Source organism: Lynx rufus, unplaced genomic scaffold (assembly GCF_022079265.1).
Source record: "Lynx rufus isolate CCGP_SWC_20201006 ecotype Redwood Valley unplaced genomic scaffold, mLynRuf1.p SCAF_15, whole genome shotgun sequence".
Classification (NCBI taxonomy): Eukaryota; Metazoa; Chordata; class Mammalia; order Carnivora; family Felidae; genus Lynx; species Lynx rufus.
In genome coordinates, this window is record NW_025814829.1 from 10,457,349 (window position 1) to 10,476,806 (window position 19,458).

A 19,458-nucleotide genomic window follows, 5' to 3' on the forward strand; every position below is an offset into this window, starting at 1 on the left:
GAAGACCAGTTGAGTTTAGGAGATATTAAAAACTCAGGGTAGAATGAGTGGGTGCTGTGAGGGTACAGGACATGGGTGGAGTGGAGATACATCCAGAAAGCAAAGTTCACAAGATCTGTTAATGGACTGGACGTGAAATATGAATGAAAAGGGATAGTTCAGGCCCTGAGTCCTTGACTGGGTAAGTAAGGGTGGAAATTCTACAGGATTGAAGGGGTAAGTAGGCAGTTGGAGGTAGAAATCTAGAATTCTCGAGGCAGTTCTTCACAAACATAAATATACCTATATTTATAGGTATTTATAGTATATGGGTGGTGTGTAAATCCATGTGCCTGGAGGAAATCAGGCATAAGAGAATATAACTAGAGATGATGAGAGACTAGGCTCAGGCTCTGAGGAATACAAAAATTTGGAGGTCTAGAGGAGGAAGTGGGGCCAGCAAAGAACATTGAGAAGAGGCAGGTGAGGTAGAAGGAAAAGTAGATGAGTGGGACATCTCAAAACTGTGGAGAGAGTCTGTTGAATGCTGTTGAGAGATCAAGTGGAATGAGGGCAGAGAAGTCACCCTGGATCAGGAAATGACATAATCATTTTGACCTTGACAAGGAGATCAAGTGATGAAATGAGAAACCTGGTTGGGATGGCCTGAGGAGAAAATGGGAAGAGAAGGAATTGAGGATAAACAACTCTTTAAAGAAGTATAGGGGAAAAGCAGAGAAACTGGGCAGTAGCTGGCGGACTATAGTGTCAAGAAGTTTTATTTAAAAATCAATGAAAGATACTAGAGTACATTTAAACACTAATGGAAATAGCCCAGTAGAGGGAGATCAATCGGTGATGCAAGAGATAATGAGAATGATGGCAGGAGTGAGAGCTGTAGGAAGGGGGAGATATGGGATCCAGGGCTCAGGTGGGCCACACAGGGGCAGAGATACTTCATCCATAGAATGAGGAAGGAGGGTGAACAGCGTAAGTCTAGATCCACATGGATACGGTGACGATCATATATAACATGAGAATATTCCTTTCTGACTGCTTCTGTTTTCCCAATCAAATATAGGGTTCTGTCAACAGCCACCTGTGAGACAGGGAAGAGGGTGTTGGCAGGTATTGGGGAAAAGAGAAGATATGAAAGCATCATTTTGGAAAATGAAAGAGCAAACATACAGAGGAATAGAACAGGACTACAAGTGGGAATCACCCACTTAACATTTATAGTAAGAAATTTAAAGTGAGACCAGTCAGCATATCTGAGTGTTTTCTCCCAAACCCAGAGAGAAGCTAAGGTACAGAGGGAAAGCTAAATTTAATACTAGATAGAGATTTGCTAGGTGAATATGAAGGGGCTCAGTGACTCATAGAGGCTTTCAATTTGATTATGGAAGCTGAGCTTTCTTCAGAAAATATACTATTTCTCTTCCCTCAGGGATGTGAGCTTGCACTAGGATCCCAATTAGAAAAAAAATCACACTGAAATATGGGAGTCCAACATAAACAGATTTCCAAAAGTCTAGGCTATTTCATCTTAAATAACATTAAAGTATATCAACAGTCCAGTCGAAGTTAAGTTTCCCGTTGAGAATGTTTCAAACTAGATTTGCCTCCCAAGAGATTCGGATATATGTCCCAGCCCCACTTGAGGGAGGCCACCCTAGGGAGTCACCACCATCCCCAAGAATGTATTGTATCTCTCAGGTTCACTGAGGCTGGAAGAGGGTAGAAAATCACTATACAAAAACATCTATATTCAAGTTGAGTTACTTCCCATCTTTCCCAAAGAACAATGAATAATATGGAATGAAAATTTGCTCTACATTTATAATGAGTGCTCAGAGGATTTTCCCCAACAAAAGAACACTTTGCTCCAAAGGAGCAATTCTTCCAAGGCATGCGAGAGAATACGGGGAGGGGGAGAGAGGGGTTCTCCACCTTCTACTCATCAAAGTCTGCATCTACATTTGTGTATATATGTATAACATACATAATGTGTATATGTGCATGTATGTGTGCCCACACACAGATACACAGACATCTTCAGGCTTGGCACCCTGGTACAAATGATTAAGCATTATAATTCCATTTCCCAGTAAATGCCGTAGGAGACAATGTAGATAGTTCTTACCCCACTCAGAATGAGACCCAAAGTGCTTGTCATCTATAAAACAGGGTATTTGAATACGGTTCCTTTTAAAAAAACAAAAATAAGAGGAAACCCCATGAGCACTTTTTAAGCCAAAGAATCAGCTTCAATAGTCCTTAGCTTTTAGATATGTGCTTACATGATATCCAACGTTTAAAAAAAAGGCAAAGTGGGGCGCCTGGGTGGCGCAGTCGGTTAAGCGTCCGACTTCAGCCAGGTCACGATCTCGCGGTCCGTGAGTTCGAGCCCCGCGTCGGGCTCTGGGCTGATGGCTCGGAGCCTGGAGCCTGTTTCCGATTCTGTGTCTCCCTCTCTCTCTGCCCCTCCCCCGTTCATGCTCTGTCTCTCTCTGTCCCAAAAATAAATAAATGTTGAAAAAAAAATTAAAAAAAAAAGGCAAAGACAACTATTGTTCCTCTTTTTGTGGACTTTCTGTGGACTTTTTGTGTTACAGTAACTGGAAAAGAGCACATTCCCAAAACTAGTATCAGAATGCTTCATCTGGATTGGGATCATCAAAAGGAAAAATTGGAGGGTGAGAAGGGTAAAAGGGACAAAATAGCTACACCGAGAAATCATAGGCCACACATTATTTTCCCTCTGCTTCTCTTCTTCCTACAGACATACAACGTCTTCAGTGAGGGTATCCTCGAGTACGCGGGACTGAATCGTGAGTTTCTCTTCCGACGCCTGGACCCTTTCACTCTCTACACACTGACCCTGGAGGCCTGCACCAGGGCTGGGTGTACACACTCAGTGCCCCAGCCTCTGCGGACAGATGAAGCCCCTCCCCACTCTCAGCTGGCTCCTACCATCCAGTCCGTGGGACCCGCAAGCATTGAGCTGAGCTGGTCTGAGCCTATACACCCAAATGGAAAGATAATTCGCTATGAAGTGATTCGCAGGTGCTTTGAGGGAAAAGCTTGGGGAAATCAGACAATCGAGGCCGATGAGAAAATTGTTTTCACGGAATATAATACAGGAAGGAACACATTTATGTATACTGACACTGGTTTACAACCATGGACGCGGTGTGAATATAAAATCCACACTTGGAATTCGGCAGGTCACACCTGGAGCTCTTGGAGTGTGGTAAAGACAATGCAGGCGCCCCCAGAAGGTGTCTCTCCCCCTGAAATAGCCTATGCATCTACAAGTCCCCCAAAACTGCTGATTTCCTGGATCCCGCCAGAACAGCCCAATGGTATCATCCAGTCGTATAAACTTCAAAGGAACGGAGTGCTCTATCCTTTCAGCTTTGATGCCGTGACTTTCAATTATACCGATGAAGAGCTGCTTCCGTTCTCCACATACAGTTATGCGGTCATCGCCTGTTCAAGTGGAGGCTGCTCCTCGAGCAAACCCACCAGCATTACAACCCTCGAGGCAGCTCCGGCCGGGGTCAGCCCTCCAGCTCTCTGGGTCATCAGTGCTACCCAAATAAATGTATCGTGGTCACCGCCATCAATTCAAAATGGAAAGATCACTAAATATTTGCTGAGATTGGACGGGAAGGAGTACCTTGCTGGGCAGGGCCTGTCCCTGCTGGTTTCCCACCTGCAGCCTTATACTCAGTATGATTTCTCCCTGGTGGCCTGCACAAAAGGAGGTTGTACAGCTAGCGCATCAAAATCTGCCTGGACAATGGAGGCCCCACCGCAGAACATGGACCCTCCAAAACTGCAAGTCACAGGCTCAGAGTCAATAGAGATCACCTGGAAACCTCCTAGAAACTCAAATGGCCAGATCAGAAGTTATGAACTTAGACGGGATGGAGCCATTGTCTACACTGGCCTGGAAACGCGCTATCATGATTTCACTCTCACCCCAGGTGTGGAGTATGGCTACACAGTGGCCGCCAACAACAGCCAAGGTGGGGTTTTGAGTCCACTCGTCAAAGACAGAACCAGCCCCTCAGCGCCTTCAGGGATAGAACCCCCAAAATTGAAGGCTAAGGGCCCTGAAGAGATTTCAGTCAACTGGGATGCCCCAGTGAGGACAAATGGCGACATCGTCAACTACACCCTCTTTCTCCGAGAGCTCTTTGATAAAGAAACAAAAACCGTACACATAAACACAACTCATAATTCTTTTGACACACAGTCACTCATAGTAGACCAGCTGAAGCCATTTCACAGGTAGGTAGTCGACTCCGGGTTTTCTGAGAGCAACACTGTCCTTTCTATAGTGTAAGCCCTTGAACAGTGTAAATGAGAACTCTAAAACAAGACGTAGGATGTCCCCAACCCCTGATCACGTAAGCACTGACAGTGGACTAGCAACGTCCTCATCCGGCCAAAGCTTGTTTGCGTAACTTCTAGAGAGCAAAACGCTTGCAGGTGGTATCTTGAGAGTCCGTTTTTTTCAGAAACGTTTGCAATTCACCACAATGTCTGGGACAAGTGATACAGAGATGGGACCCCTTCCCTGAGTTTAGAGCCTCCTGAGAACACACAGGCCCCTAGACAGTTCTGAGAGCCCAAATGGGGTTATCTGACCCAGGCTGTGAAAAAACTTGGGTATTATTTTAAAGATCGAAAAGGCGCCAGCCAGAGTTGGACTGACCCAAGTTTTGTTTTGGGGACAGCCTTTTCTACGGAATCTTGCACTTGTGCCAGGGATAATGAGACTCGTGCGACTCTACACCCTCATCCCCTTAGGGTTGCCCCAGCTCCGATCTCATGACTTCCGAGGACGGTGCCACTTTGCCAGCTCATGTGTCTCACTGATCCTACTCTGGGCTCTCTGACGTGCATGGATGTGTGTCTCTCTCTACACGAAGGAACCTTCCCACTGGCCCCTTTCCTATAGCTTAAAGAATTACTTGGCATTTTTCCCCATCACATTTTAAGTAACTTACATCCCCAAGGAGAAGAGTAATAAAAGACATTTTATGCTTAGAATTTAGTAAAATGAACAGAACCACTTAAAAAAAATTAAAGGCTGAAAGAGTGTTGATTTCCAACCACCACTGCTAAAATTCAGCTATTATTGTAATCTACTGATGTGTAGATTAGATCCCTCCTATAATTATCTCTGATATATAGTGCTGTTTAAATGAAACATTCATGGTCTTATGCATCTACTCATGACAATTATTTAAGGTCGCATTAAATATTAAACAGTAATTAAAACTTCCGTAGGTATCTTTCATAGCTAATCCACATGCTGTGTGGGTTGCCTTTTATCTGACTCTGATTCGGGGCATTAAAGAGACCCAGGTTAGCTGCACAGCTATACATTTTATTCCGACTTCTTTTTTACCTGACTGGTACCTGCAAGTTTTAAAAATCGTATCAAGTTGCTCCCCTTTGAAACTCTTACTCAGAAAGATTTCTAGAGAAGAATAACGTTTCCAGAGGTGAGAGGAGCACTTCTCACAGGCTGCGGAGGGGGAGAAAAGCTTGATAGCCTCATAAGCCTAACGATGATATTTAAGGGGATAAGAGATGTCCTCTTTACTCTCCACTCTAATTGAAGATGTAAGTGACAGTAAATGACTTAAAACAACCTCTCACGTGTAGATGAAGTTGGACTTCATGTAGTTTGTGGCTTTTCTAGCAGCTTAATGTCTACTGAATACTGCAAATTAGCGTGTCCTCCTGGGCACCTCCAGCTGATCAGTAGGAAGAAGGAGCCTGGGAATCCTCTAAGCAGCAAAAGGCACATGAGCAAGAATTTTAAAACTGCCACAGATAATCTGGAAAACGATCCATGTGTGGACAATTGACTTCACAGAATTGTTTTGGAGTCAGATCTGCCATATGCACCCACGAACTGATGTGCCCATAAACCAGTAGTCTCATCACGGTGGAGATAAGCATGGGAGGAGCAGACAGGAAGGAGAAGCAGAAAGCGGGAATGAAAGATGTCACAAAAGAAGGAAAAAGAAGTGTAATGGAGAAGGGAAAGTGGGAAAAAGAAGAGGGAAGGAGAAATAGAAAAAAAAGCAAGGAAGAGAACAGAAAGCAGTGGTAAGAGGAGAGAAAGCAGAAAAGAGAAGAGGAAAAGGTAGGAAACACAGATGGAAAGAAAGGTGGCTGTGACTCGAGGGAAAACCAAGGATGTCGTAAAGTCAGCAGGGCATGGGAACAGAGGGAAAAAAGCACTTACGTGCAGCCATAGGCACTTAATACTAACAAAAGCCCCTCTTGTTGGAAAGGGAAAGTCGCAGCTATGTAAATAGAACTTTCTAGGCAGCAGCAGACCAACTACGAGGCAAAACATAATTGATTGGTTGAGTTTAACTGGATGGTGATAAGGTGTCTCCATGATTGATAATCTAGCGTGTAGCTAGGTTAACTTTGGCCCCAGAAGGTCTTTCTGTGGTGTAAGAGAGCCTGTTTTAAGATGTCAGGTATCAGGTGAGGGGATTTATTACCACGGAGACTTTAACTCCATGATGTTCCTTCATGCCCTGGAAACATTCCTGGGGAATCATTCAGCCCCAGCTGCAGATGTAGAAGAAGCCCAAGGCTACTGAAAACTGGTTCATACCCCCCAAGATGCACATTCGTCATCACTGTGTTAAGTAATTCTGCAGCGTACCAGAATTTTTTTTTATGTTGGAGAGAATCTTGAAAGTTCATTTATTCCTTACATTCCTGTTTAGGGAAAAATTGTGCCCACCCCTTTCCGGACAGATGAGAATCTGTTTTAGTTTGGAAAGCCAGGATGATTTAACATGTTCTAAAATTTTCATGGAAATAGAACTTTGTCGTTCTTTAAAAAGGCTAGCTGTAGATAAGAATAAACATGAACTTAGTTGTCTTTTTCTCTTCGAAAAACAGTCTTTTAGAGATCCTTTCCGTGAAAACCTATTTTGCCAATAATGGGCAGTTTCTGCCTTGTGTCCTGAAGGTATGAAGTACGAATTCAAGCCTGCACCATGCTGGGGTGTGCATCAAGTGACTGGACATCCACACAGACCCCTGAGGTCGCACCCCAGGTGCAACCGCCTCCACATGTCGAGGTACGGATGGCACCAGGGGGGTTCCAGCCCATGGTTTCCCTTTTATGGACAGGACCGCTTCAGCCAAATGGAAACGTTTTACATTATGAGTTGTACAGAAGACAAATAGCAACTCAGCCCGGAAAATCGAATCCAGTGCTAACCTATAACGGAAGCTCAACCTCTTTCACGGACTTTGAACTGTCGCCTTTCACAGAATATGAGTATCAGGTAAGAAATGTGTATTATCACCAATCCACACTGAGATTGTAGGCGCACGTCAGCACCTGCCTGTAAAAATCACTTGCAATATGAAAAGCCACTTAAAGAGACATGGAGCTTAAGGAATTTAATAAGGTCCTTTAAAAATTTGTAAGCAGTAAATGAGGGGGGAAAGACCACATTCATTTGCCTTCTTCATTTCCTTGGTTCTTGATCCATGTGATATGTGCTTGTTATTCCTATGTAAATTTCAGGTGAAGTATTTGCATTTCTTATTAATGAAGTACTTTCTACCATTAAGCTTCCCTCTGTCAGTATTGCCTTGGCAGGAAACACTCCTTGTTAAAAAATCACTTTAAAAGTAACTCATTCATTGTACCAAGATAAAGCAAAACCCAGTGGCAAGTACCTTCACCCTCTGTGCTCAAGAAAGATGTGGAATGTTGAGAAATGTCTAGAGGAAAACAGCTAACCTGCTCATGGAGACGAATCAAGTTTTGTATGAGAGCAGCCTAAAAAATCGGACTTTGCATATCTCTAAAAAGTTGAGAATTGAGAAAAATATTCGGAAAGCGTTTTGAAATCTATAGAGGACTTCTGTTAGGTTTACTTTGTCATGCTACCAGAGTGCTTTTGATTCCTCTTATGATAGCACCCCACTTCCCTGGGGGGATGATCCCCCCCCACCCCTTGCCCAGGTTTGGTGGGAGTATCATTCCCTGAATGTGTCAAGCTGTCTCCCAACCAAGTGATGGGCACCGGGGCCATGCTCAGCCCCTCAGATTCGTCTGGGGCTTGATCCTCAGCACAGTGACTCACAATTTTAAAAGGCAGAGGTGAGAAGTCCTGATAAAATATCCCCAATCTCAATCCAAAAGCTTTTCTTTTTTATCCCTGCGATTTGCAGGCTCGATCATTCAACTGTTCTTTTAATTCCAGATTCTCCCAAGAAACTCCCTTTTGCTTAAGTCAGAATCATTTTCTCACTTGGAGTCCGAAGCTCGCTGGTTGATACAAGCTGCAAGCACTCAGTGCCAGGCACAATGCCAAATGCAAGTTTTTAAAAGAGGAAACTGAGCCTTGAATGGCTTACCATACCCAGAAGTAATAAAATCACTAAGTCACTAGAAATATGTGGAGCAAATCAGTGAGGATAGTAATTAGAGGTAATATTTTAGTGTGAGGAGAGTGTATTTTTGGCCATATTGTATGAGATTAGTTACCCAATGAACTTAGTGAACATTGAAAATGTAAGTAGATTCTTGAATGCTTTGGAGACATACACAGGTATATATCCCTAATCCCTTGTTTTCATTTCCAAATCTAAAACTCGCTTAAAAATGAGAGTTTTTTCCTAGGTTTGGCACAACTCATTTGGCAGCAAAACTCAGTCTGAACAAACTTGAGACTGTTTGCAGCATTTATCCCATCTAATGTGAATATTTATATGTTTGCTACAGAAATATTGTGTTTCATTACCAGATCATTCTGAGGATATTACAAAATATGCAATATATGTATTGTATTACCTTTCCAAAATCTGAAAAAAAAATATTTAAAAACACATCAGGCCCCAAGGGTTTAGGGTGAGGATTATGGTTTATATTATGAAGGAACAAAATACCTAGTGATACCACAGTTGGAAACAGCCAGAGTCTCTGTGGCTGGCCATCCTTTTGTTCTTTTCTCTATATCTTTACTAAAAAGTGTCAAGTTATCAAAGACTCTTTTATTCTCAATTCTCTAGTCTCCTTTATAAATAAAAGCACACCTTTATGACAGAGCTGAATGGAATCAGCATGAAATCTTCAGCCTCTAATTAGACGAAACTAAATATCCCATTGTGGGGCACCTGGGCAGTCGGTTAGGCATCTGACTCTTAATTTCAGCTCAGTCATGATCTCACAGTTCATGGGATCGAGCCCCATGTCGGGCTACAGGCTGGCAGTGCAGAGCCTGCCTGGGATCCTCTCTCTCCCTTTCTCTCTGCCCCTCCTCTATTCATGCTCTCTCCTTCTCTCTCTCTTTCTCGCTCTCTCAAAATAAATAAATATTAACCAAAACAAAAACAAAAACAAAAAACGACCCATAGATACTGAAAGTAAACCAGTGATTATAGCTTCTTTGGCATTATGTTGTGGCATCGGGTTCAATAACTGGCCTCGTGATCCATAGAAGTCTTATGCCAGGTTTTTAAGGAATGGTAAACCCCATGCGTGTATCTTAGCTCTCGTGAGTTTTCTTAACAGGACAGGACCTAAGGATAAGCAGGAGCCAAGGGACCCACAGTTCAGAGGAAAGTGGACCTCAGACTATGCTGTTCCTTTTGTAACCCTTCCTGTCAGCTCTGTGCCATGTTCCTCCTCCTTACTCTTTCCACTCAAATGGGTGCATTTCATTGGTTTTTCATAACAGACTGGTCTCAAATTTGCACTTACTAGCTAATCCTACCTTGTTACAACATAAGGATAGAGAGCAGGAGGGTAAAATCTAGACTATCTGCCCCAAACTCAGTCCTCACAGGAAATATTTTGAAAAATATAGATTAAATGCTGGAATAAATGAACTAAAATATTGGATTTACTTAGCCTGTGTAACTGCTGAGTCTATATAGACCCTGAGTAATCTCACAGAAGCTATTTAGGATGTAATGTACTACAAGAATTGATTTCCCTTTTACAAAAGAACGTTTTGCCATTGAGATGAATTTGCTTTGCTCTCAAATTTGTCTGAGGGTTACTTCATCTGCAAGCTGCCTTTCAGAAAACATCTTCATTGTCCTAGAGACATCAGTTCACCCAACATCTGTCAATGATTTGACCCTTCTGCAGAGGATTGTATTTGTGAGGTGATTTGTATTGGTATGGTATAAAACCAAAGAACTGAGAAACTGCCCAGAGATATGGACCTACTCATCAAAAGGGTGGTGATGATCTGTAATTGGGTAGGTAACCTTCCACTTGGTATACCAGGAGGGTGTCTGATGCCATTGCCCATCCTCCTATGTGACCCTACACCATTGTACTCTTTTCTGTTTTGGTATCTGACAAAATTTATTATGTGGGAAAAACAAGACAGCACTGACTAGAATAAATTCACCAATCAGTTGACCAGTATTTGAGTTCTGGGAGAAAAGAATATAGAATGGATGAGTTTTGATGGACAGACGGGACAGAAACTATGTTCTTACTGAGAGAAAGGGGATTCCCTCACTGCAGGAAACTCTGAAGAGTGAAAACCAGCCAATGTCACTTACCTTACAACAATTCACATAACCAGCTTGATAACTGTTACATTTGAAGGTGGGCAAAAGTCATGTGATATTACAGGCACTTTCTAAGTTTTCAGTGATACTTCAATATTGAACATCTTAAAGAAGTGGTTCCCAGTGTTTCTAGTACAAAAGGATCACCCAAGAAGCATGTTCAAAGTGCAGATTCTAAGGGGTTAGGGTGGGGATTTCCAGAATTTGTATTTTTAACAAGCAGCTTAGATGGCCCACAACTCTATTTTTTTTTTTTTTTGAGAGAGAGAGAGAGAAATACTACCCCAGAGGGTACAGCATTGTTGCTATGCTACTTAAGCTGGATTTTCAAGTGGTGATTTCCTAATTCAGTGGCTCTGAGCCCTGACTGCACATTAGAATCACCTGGGGAACTTTAACCACCTTCCCGATGCCCTGGCCCCATCCGTCTGTAGTTCTGATTCTGGGATGCGTCCAGGCATCAGTGCGTTTCAAAAGGTCCCCAGGTGATTCTAATGTGCAGCCAGGGCTGAGAATCATAGTCCTAAACCATCATAAACCGATTGCCTAAATAAGTGAAGCCAGCTCTCCACAAGTGCCAAATTTACGTGATGATAATTGATGACCAACCTATTTACCTTGGTCTATCATGGTCATCTTGGTCTATCCATGACTTTCCCAAACAAGAGTCCTACTGTTGTGGTATGAAGCCAGAAAGGGGGCAGAATATATTATCTGCAAAGTTCATGTTTCAATTAATCATATAATTTCTTTTAGTCTTGCTCATGGGTTTTGTTTGATGTTTGTTGTTTTACTTTGTTTTGTTTCTCATTTGGGAGACCTGGTCTTTGGTAGTAAGAGTTAGAACATTCAGCACCTTTAAAATGGCATTTTCCTAATTTGATTCATTTCGATACAGCTTCCAGAGATTCTGAAGGATCAGCTTTAATAAAAACTGTAAGATCTGAAATATAAATCATAGAAATTTGGAAGTGGTTTTTTTCTATGTCACAAGACGGATGGGGTGTCTTTGCAGAACCACACAGCGCAGAATCTCTTTAGAGAACAAGCATTCTCACTGAATTTCAAATACAATTTAGTTTACCAAAACCTAGTTCTCAAAAACTCTGTAAAATGTGTGATTCATACATAAATGAAATGCATCTTTACTGAACAAAATTCTTCAATGCACAGACTTTTCCTTGAATGGAGGTTACAGGCTTCCTGTTCCACGGAATATTTACAAACGCAAAGTGATACTTTTCACGGGCAATACTCATTTCTGTCCTCAACTTTTTCAAATTAGGCTGTACTGACATATATGGTATAAACCTCCACATTCTGTGTGGGGAAGCTCTTAATTGTTCGGCCAGCAAATTAAGACGGTAGTCTCTGCACAGGCTTTGGAGAGGGACCCGTGTGTGAGTCTACTCCATAAGCAGCTTCAGTTTTGACCTGCGGGGAGTGAGCTGGGGCCAATGAGCAGCTCCCGGTAATTGTGCATTCATATTCATACTCTCGCTTAAGGCAATGACTCACCATGGATTTGCTAGGGCCTGCCATGGCTCCCCCTTTCACCGAATCATGCTGTCAGTGACTTAATTAGTTTTCCTGAAACTTCCCCACTTTGACAGCTTTTTGCAACAAGCACCTACACTCGCACGATCTCCAAGGCCTCCGGTGCCTCGTAACTGGGTGACTGAGAAGTGACAGGTCAGCCTCAGAGGAAACTCTATGACTCACTAAGTGTGGGTCTGATAGGGCCGGTGCTGAGGAAGGCCACACGGGATGGCAGGCTGCTGTTTTCTAACAGACCGACCCTGGCTCCAAAAAATTCTGTCTAAAAATTTATGCCGAAGAGGATGGAAGGGCTGAGAAGGAGACATACTAGGGGACTCTCACTGTTCCTACCAGAAACATCTGTCTAAAGACTGCAGGGGAGGCTAGTGAGGCCCTCTCTGTGCACCCCCACAAGGTGCGGGTGACAGCTGGAAGGGAGACAGGGGAGGCAGCTAGTGAGGCCCTCTCTTTGTACTCCCACAAGGTGTGGGTGACACCTGGAAGGGAGGACAGAAAGGACAGCAGCTTCTAGCCCTTCTCTATTTCTGGATCCTGGAGCAAATTAACCTTTCCCAGTGATTTTCCCCTGAGTTAAAATAATAATTATAATTTTTATTTTAGAGAGAGACAGAGTGAGCTCAAGCAGAAGGAAGGTGCAGAAGAGAGGTAGAGACAGAGACAGAGACAGAGACAGAGACAGAGACAGAGAGAGAATCCCAAGCAGGCTCCATGCCCAGTAAAGAGCCCCACAGGCAGGGACCTCAATCCCATGACCCTGGGATCTTGACTTCAGCCAATATCAAGAGTTGGGCGTTCATCTGACTGAACCACCCAGGCACCCCTCCCCTATGTTTAATAGTTCTCCCCAGTTCTAAATTCTAGCAGCCTAAGAGGGGGGAATTTATAACCATACACTTTAAAAACTCCAAATCAAATTTTATCTTCTTTTGATTTAATCTATAGTAAGGACAGAATATATTCTGATCCTAAACAATTTCATTTTCTAATAGTGTTTAAGTTGTATCAAAGCAAGTGCTTTCATGAGACCAGCTTCAGACAATCCATAGTTGTATGGTTCTCTACCACCAAAATGGACATGTGGAAACATCAGTAGAGGTGAGGTGTTTCCTAATGAAACCCAATGTATTTCTTTACTAGTAAATGTATTTAATAAATTATAAATATACTATAAAATATAAATGTAAATAAATAACAATTTATTTCACTTACCACATATAAGAGTCCCATTAGGTTCTTGAGAAAACTTACATCATCATTAATGTATCTTGATTATTTTACTACAAGTGATAGAAAGCCAACTTTAACTTAAACATAAAGATATTATTTCTTTTCACCCATTTGGGAAAGGGACCAAAGAAATTCCTTGAAACCAAGAGTAAGGTGCAAACACCAGACCTCCACAGGGGCTTGGGGTACAGAACTCAAAGCTGTCAGATTCGTTCCTTCTCTTCTTCCTGCATCTCAAATTGTCTCCTTTTGGCCTCATCCCACACCAGACTCTCTCCGGGCATTGGAGAAAATCACCCCTGACACTGTCTGATTCAAACCTTCTTTATGCCTTGGTTTCTTTGTCCTTAAAATGTTGATTGGAACAGCATTGAACTCATGAACTTGCTTTGGGATTGAACAAGTTGATAAATGGATGTGGTTAGCACAGTGTCTCATACATAGGAACTACTCACCCAATACAATTATGATAGCTATTAGTATTATTGCCCTCCCACCTCAGAGTAGAAAGAGGACTTCTCTTTCTCAGTATGCATAAGTCAACCAAGAGCCAGACTGTCACTGACCCCCTAGCGCCATATGCCTTCCTGTGACCAAGAATGGAGGACTTTGATCAAATAGGCCTAGTCATAGGGCCCCTCTCCTACAGCCAGGGCTTTATGAATACGTGGGAAACACTCTCAGCCAGAAACAAAGGCTTTCCCAGCACACTGCACACACCCACCATGCTACTGTAAAATAGTTACAATTCCCAGGCTCTTCCCCATTAGAAGTTCATAGCCATTCTGTTTTCCAGATCAAGAAATTGAGTGAAAATAACACAGCTTGGACAAGATACTTAATTTCCCATAGTCTCACTTTAAAAAAACAAAATGGGTGTGTTAGGAGAACTAAGAGATCTTATATACCTAGCGGGATGACTGCTGCATCTCCCCACTCTACCCTCAGCCCCTACTATTTAAAAGTAGAAGATACTTTCTTCTAAGACAGAAAAAAGCCAGGTTAAAAAAAACAAACAAACAAACAAACAAAAAAAACCTCTTATGTCTCTATCAGTGAGTCATTAATGAATTGCTAGAATAAAAAATCTCTAACCAAGAGCACAATTGGCTCTGAAGGTGTGATGCCCCTTCAGTGAAGTGGTCCAATCTTCTTTGTCCTTGCCACTTCTCTTCTCAGGACAAGAATACCTTACCCACATACCCATGACTAAGATTCCGTCCAACTTTGAGTCTGAGTCTACACTTCTGTGACTAGCTATGTGATTCAGATGGCTCATTTTCTGTTGCTATCACCTTTATCCTATCGTGTTCCTAAGCATTTTCCATACCACTTTTAGAGAAAACTTATTGAGCATGTTTTCTGTTTGGTTTTGGACTTGCATTTAATTAGGTATTAATCTCGCTAACGTATTTCTGACCAGCATGGAGGCTTTTGTTTGGTTAGTCTTTCCCACAAGAACTAAGCTGCTTCCACCCCCAGCTCCCACAGCTCAAGGTATTAAATGATTTATTGATATTGTCTGTCTCAAACAGTGAATTCGTTCTAAAACTTTAGCGCTGAAGTGCTATAGCTCAGACTGAAGGCCATCAGGACACTTCCATGAATAAAAGTCTGAATTCTGCCACGAGACCAGGGACCGTGTCATTTTTTGCCATCCGGCATTTGGTTCCAGCTGGAGATCATTTCTACCTACGTGTGTGTGAGCACACTCAGGAGCATGCTCTAGTTCACATGTGTGCATGTCTTTTTGTTCTTTTTCTCTCTCATGGCATCCCTTAGGACTCTATTCTTAAGCTCGATTGCTGGCAATCTTTACGTTGCCTTTGAGACAAGTTATTCATCTGAGGTTGTGTTGGTTCTCACCCTCATGCTGATGCAATTCAGATGTATATTTCACTTAAGCCAATATTGATCCTCGTATCTTTGTGTTGGAAGCTTGTTTGCTGGACATGAAATGTTCAATGCGACCAAATTTTCTCCTACTGAAGGCAGAAAATGTGTAATTTCAACCACCCCATGGCTCTTCACTGACAGTTCCTGTTCAGTGTGAAAATCAAGGCTCCCCACATTCATCTGAAGTGTAGGTTCTGTAAAAATATCCAGGAAAGGATGAGACCTGTTTTACTTTATCCTGTTACTTGAATACATAATAATGTATTATTAAGCACCTGCCGTGTTCAAAATGGATGTCTAATTACTAGGACTGGGGCAGGAGGGTAGAAACCATGAACTCTGTTCCTCAGGAGCTTATCATTTAGTTGATAAGACAAACACACGCATGAATAATGTATCCATAAAAATATAGGGATGGGGGCGCCTGGGTGGCTCAGTGAGTTAAGAGTCTGACTCTTGATTTTGGCTCAGGTCGTAATCTCACGATTCTTGAGATTGAGCTCCACATCAGGCTCTGCACGGACAGCACAGAGCCTGCTTGGAGTTCTCTCTCTCCCTCTGTCTCTGCCCTCCCTCACACTCTCTTTTTCTCTCTCAAAATAAATGAATAAACATTTAAAAATGTATATACAGCTCTTAATATAAGCTGTGAAGAGAGATATTTGAAAGATCTGAGTGGTGGTGCAGCAGAAAGAGGGAGAAACCGAGAACGCCTTATCTTCAGGACAGCACAATTTCCACACCAAAGTCTCATGGCCCCTCCGATCCCACTCACTGGCCACACAGGCTTGAGGAGCACAGGTGGTACTTGACTGAAATCATTCCATGCGGACATGAGGAGGCACTATTCCTCTATTTCTTCAGTCTCTCAAAAAATTATTTCCAATCTCTCCATGCTCATTATGATCAAATGCCAATCTCAGCCCACCCGTTGTTATTGGTGCCTGTGTCAGATTTGGAAATGTTTTCCCCGGTGTCAGGATCTCAGCAGGAAACAGATGGCATACTCAAAGGGGCCTTTGAAGAGAATTAAATGAAAAGGCTATTTATGGAGGTGTAGGCAGGATTAAGAGAATCAACAAGGGATGTTAAAGTACCCAGGGACTAGCAAAAGCCAGAAGCTATTACCTTCTAGGCCTAAGGGGAAGAAGCTGTTCCCGGAACCTAGCAAATGCTATAGCCAGTGAGGCGGGGCTGCCCCCGTAGAAACTGAGATCATAGAGAAAGAGTGCAGGCTTGCCAAACCGGGATGCCAAAGACAGGGATCAGGAGAAACTAAAAAACTGAACTCTCTCCTTCCTTTGGTCAAATCCGACTGGAAAGAAGCCAGAGGGAGGAGAAGATCCCTAAGGCAGTCTGCAGAGTCACTCCCCAGCGCACAGAGCAGGGCAGACAATGGGTCTGGAGGCAATTTAGCATATCCCCCATTCTTCAGATTGGTGCTGCTTCTCACTCAATATGTGACGAAGAATCCTTTCCAGGCTAGAGGATCACCTGGCAAGCTTTGGCTCGCCACTCCATGATTATTGATAAAACACTAAGTAAATCTGAAGGCTTAAGGAGGATTGCACTTAAGTACTTGGACTGATGGTATATTTCCATTAAATTCTAAATAAATGTCCTGGTCTATATGAAGCAATCAAATCTACAGGTAGAAACCAAGACGTTAAGACGCTTCAGTAAATCACATGCCTTCAATTGAAATCTTTAAGACGATGGTTGAGACTCTCTCGTGAATTGATTTATCTATCTGCTGATGGATCTGATCATTACTGAGATGCCTAAAAGCATCTTGGAAACTGTGCAGTTCTCTCCTTGATGCCTATGGCATGTTTGTAATGGGAACCGGAGATAAAATTCTTTTCCCTGAAGAATCCAGTGAATTGTTCCATTGTTTCCTTTTGCTTAGATTCGGGGAGGCTTTTAAGAAATTTTAATTGATAATAATGCAAAGTAGAGAATGCTATCCAATAAGCAAATTTTTATCTCGGAACAATATTTCTCAAAAGCCAGGCTTTCATTTGCTCTAACCCTCAACAGTTTAGAAAAGAGAAGTACCTGGAAAAAGACACAGAGATGCAGCCTGAGCTCATAATGCTATGAAGTGTTTTCAGATCTATGGTTGATCCATCCCGGCTAAATGGAACCCAGAAGTGAGTTACAGAATTGCTACTTAGTCCCACTTTCTCTTCCAAGTCATTGAGTCCCTCTCTCCTAAATTTTCACACAAAGAATATAAGAACCCTTAATATTTTTAGTGCTTGCTATGTGCTATGTTAAGAACTTTACATGTATTAACTCATAACAACCATTTGAAATAAAGGCTATTACTAATAAGAACATTTAGAAATCTGATGCATTGTGTGATTAGTTACCATGCCCCAAGGTATAGTAGGTAAGTCAAAGAACTTGAATTTGAACTTGAGATTCAGGTTCCAAAGACTGTGTCCCTAAACTCATCCCATTGTTGCTCCAAACTGCATTTGTAAACAGCTCTGGGGCTTTCAAAATCTTGATATTTATAAATGTACTTACCACCAACCCATTCCTTGGAACCCTATAAAAACATTCTTGCACATCAATCTCAGTAGTCCTGTGAGATAGATATTGCTCATGCTTCGGTATAATCAGGAGTCTGAAGAACCGTGCAAGTTACCTAGAAACATGACAGAGTCAGAACTCAGACCCAAGTGCAGTAATTGTTCTGCTGATCCACAGCTTCTTCAAGTCACCCCCATCAGGGGCATGAACTCATGACCTTGCAAAGATAAACTGACTCGGATTGTAAACTGGGCTGCAGGATTCACTGGCTCTGTAGTCTCAGCAAGGAATTTAAAACCTCTAAGCCTGGAGCCCCTGGGTGGCTCAGTCTGTTAAGCGTCCAACTTCGGCTCAGGTCACGATCTCACGGTCCGTGGATTCAAGCCCCGAGTCGGGCTCTGTGCTGACAGCGCAGAGCCTGGAGCCTGCTTCAAGTTCTGTGTCTCCCTCTCTCTGTGTCCCTCCCATGCCCCTGCTCACTCTCTCTCTCTCAAAAATAAAGAAACACTAAACGTTTTTTTTAAATAAATAAAACCTCTAAGCCTTTGTTTCCTTACCCATAAAATTGGGTGAAAGGACGTACCTTAGTAGGGTGGCTATAAACTTTGAACAAGTTAATTTAAAGGCCAGGGCATTGTCACTCACACGTAAAATTAAAATTTAATAGACAAATTCATAAAACGTAATCAATACTCAGTTATTGCTATAAAATGTAATCAGATAAAGTCAGATCCCTGCTGGGAATGCTCCCTTGGCCTCACATAGAAGGCAAACTCCTCCTGGGTTTAACGGGTGCTTTTATTTATCCACTTTCCTCATCTCATTGCTCTCTGGCTCTCACTCACTAAGCCCGGCCACACCAACCTTCTAGAGAATCCAGCCTCAGGGACTTTGCACTTGCTCTTCTTTTGCCCAGAGTGTTTTCCCTTCCTTCCCATGGTGACCTCCTTCTTGCCATTAGCATCCCAGCTTGATTATCTTCTCATAATCAGATGAGGTGCTATTCTCCGCTATATTGTTATAGCATATATAATTTATTCTATAGGTTGTTTCCTTTCTAGCACATAATACCTGTTCCTTTTGTGTTTGTGTACTTGCTGCCTGGTGCTATTCTCCGCTATATTGTTATAGCATATATAATTTATTCTATAGGTTGTTTCCTTTCTAGCACATAATACCTGTTCCTTTTGTGTTTGTGTACTTGCTGCCTTTCCCCACCAAGATGTCGACTCCAACCGTGTTCACCGTTGTATCCCTAACTCCTAGAACAGTGTTTGGCACGTAGAATGGCTCAATCAATATCTGCTGGATTAATGGATGATTAAGTTATCTCACCCAGTTAACTAGACTGTTATTACCAAAAACGTGATTCCCAAATGGTGATTGTGATCTTAGCCTACTATAGCAACTATTGTGCAGAACGTATATGTTTCCAATGTTATATCAGTAGGGCATGGTTATTATTTTAGTTAACATACTGGAATTTCACTACCTTTACACACATTTGGAGCAGTATGGAAAGTATGTGAGTATGGTTTGCCTCTAACATGCGATAGTGTTAAGACGTGATAAGTGGCAGCCGGGATGGACACTACGACGTTTGTGGTAATTCCCACCATCTCACTTTCCGGCTGCTCTCCACAGAAATGGCCAGTC

General features: G+C 42.5%; 1 protein-coding gene across 1 annotated transcript in view; it reads left to right on the forward strand.

Moving 5' to 3' along the window:
* The window catches only part of USH2A (usherin), a 754,837-nt gene that overhangs the window by 699,876 nt on the left and 35,503 nt on the right, over positions 1-19,458 (forward strand). Inside the window, exons 62-63 of the mRNA XM_047077230.1 lie at positions 2,762-4,278; positions 7,001-7,322. Coding sequence (XP_046933186.1) covers positions 2,762-4,278; positions 7,001-7,322 — 1,839 coding nt within the window. The remainder of the gene's footprint in view (positions 1-2,761; positions 4,279-7,000; positions 7,323-19,458) is intronic.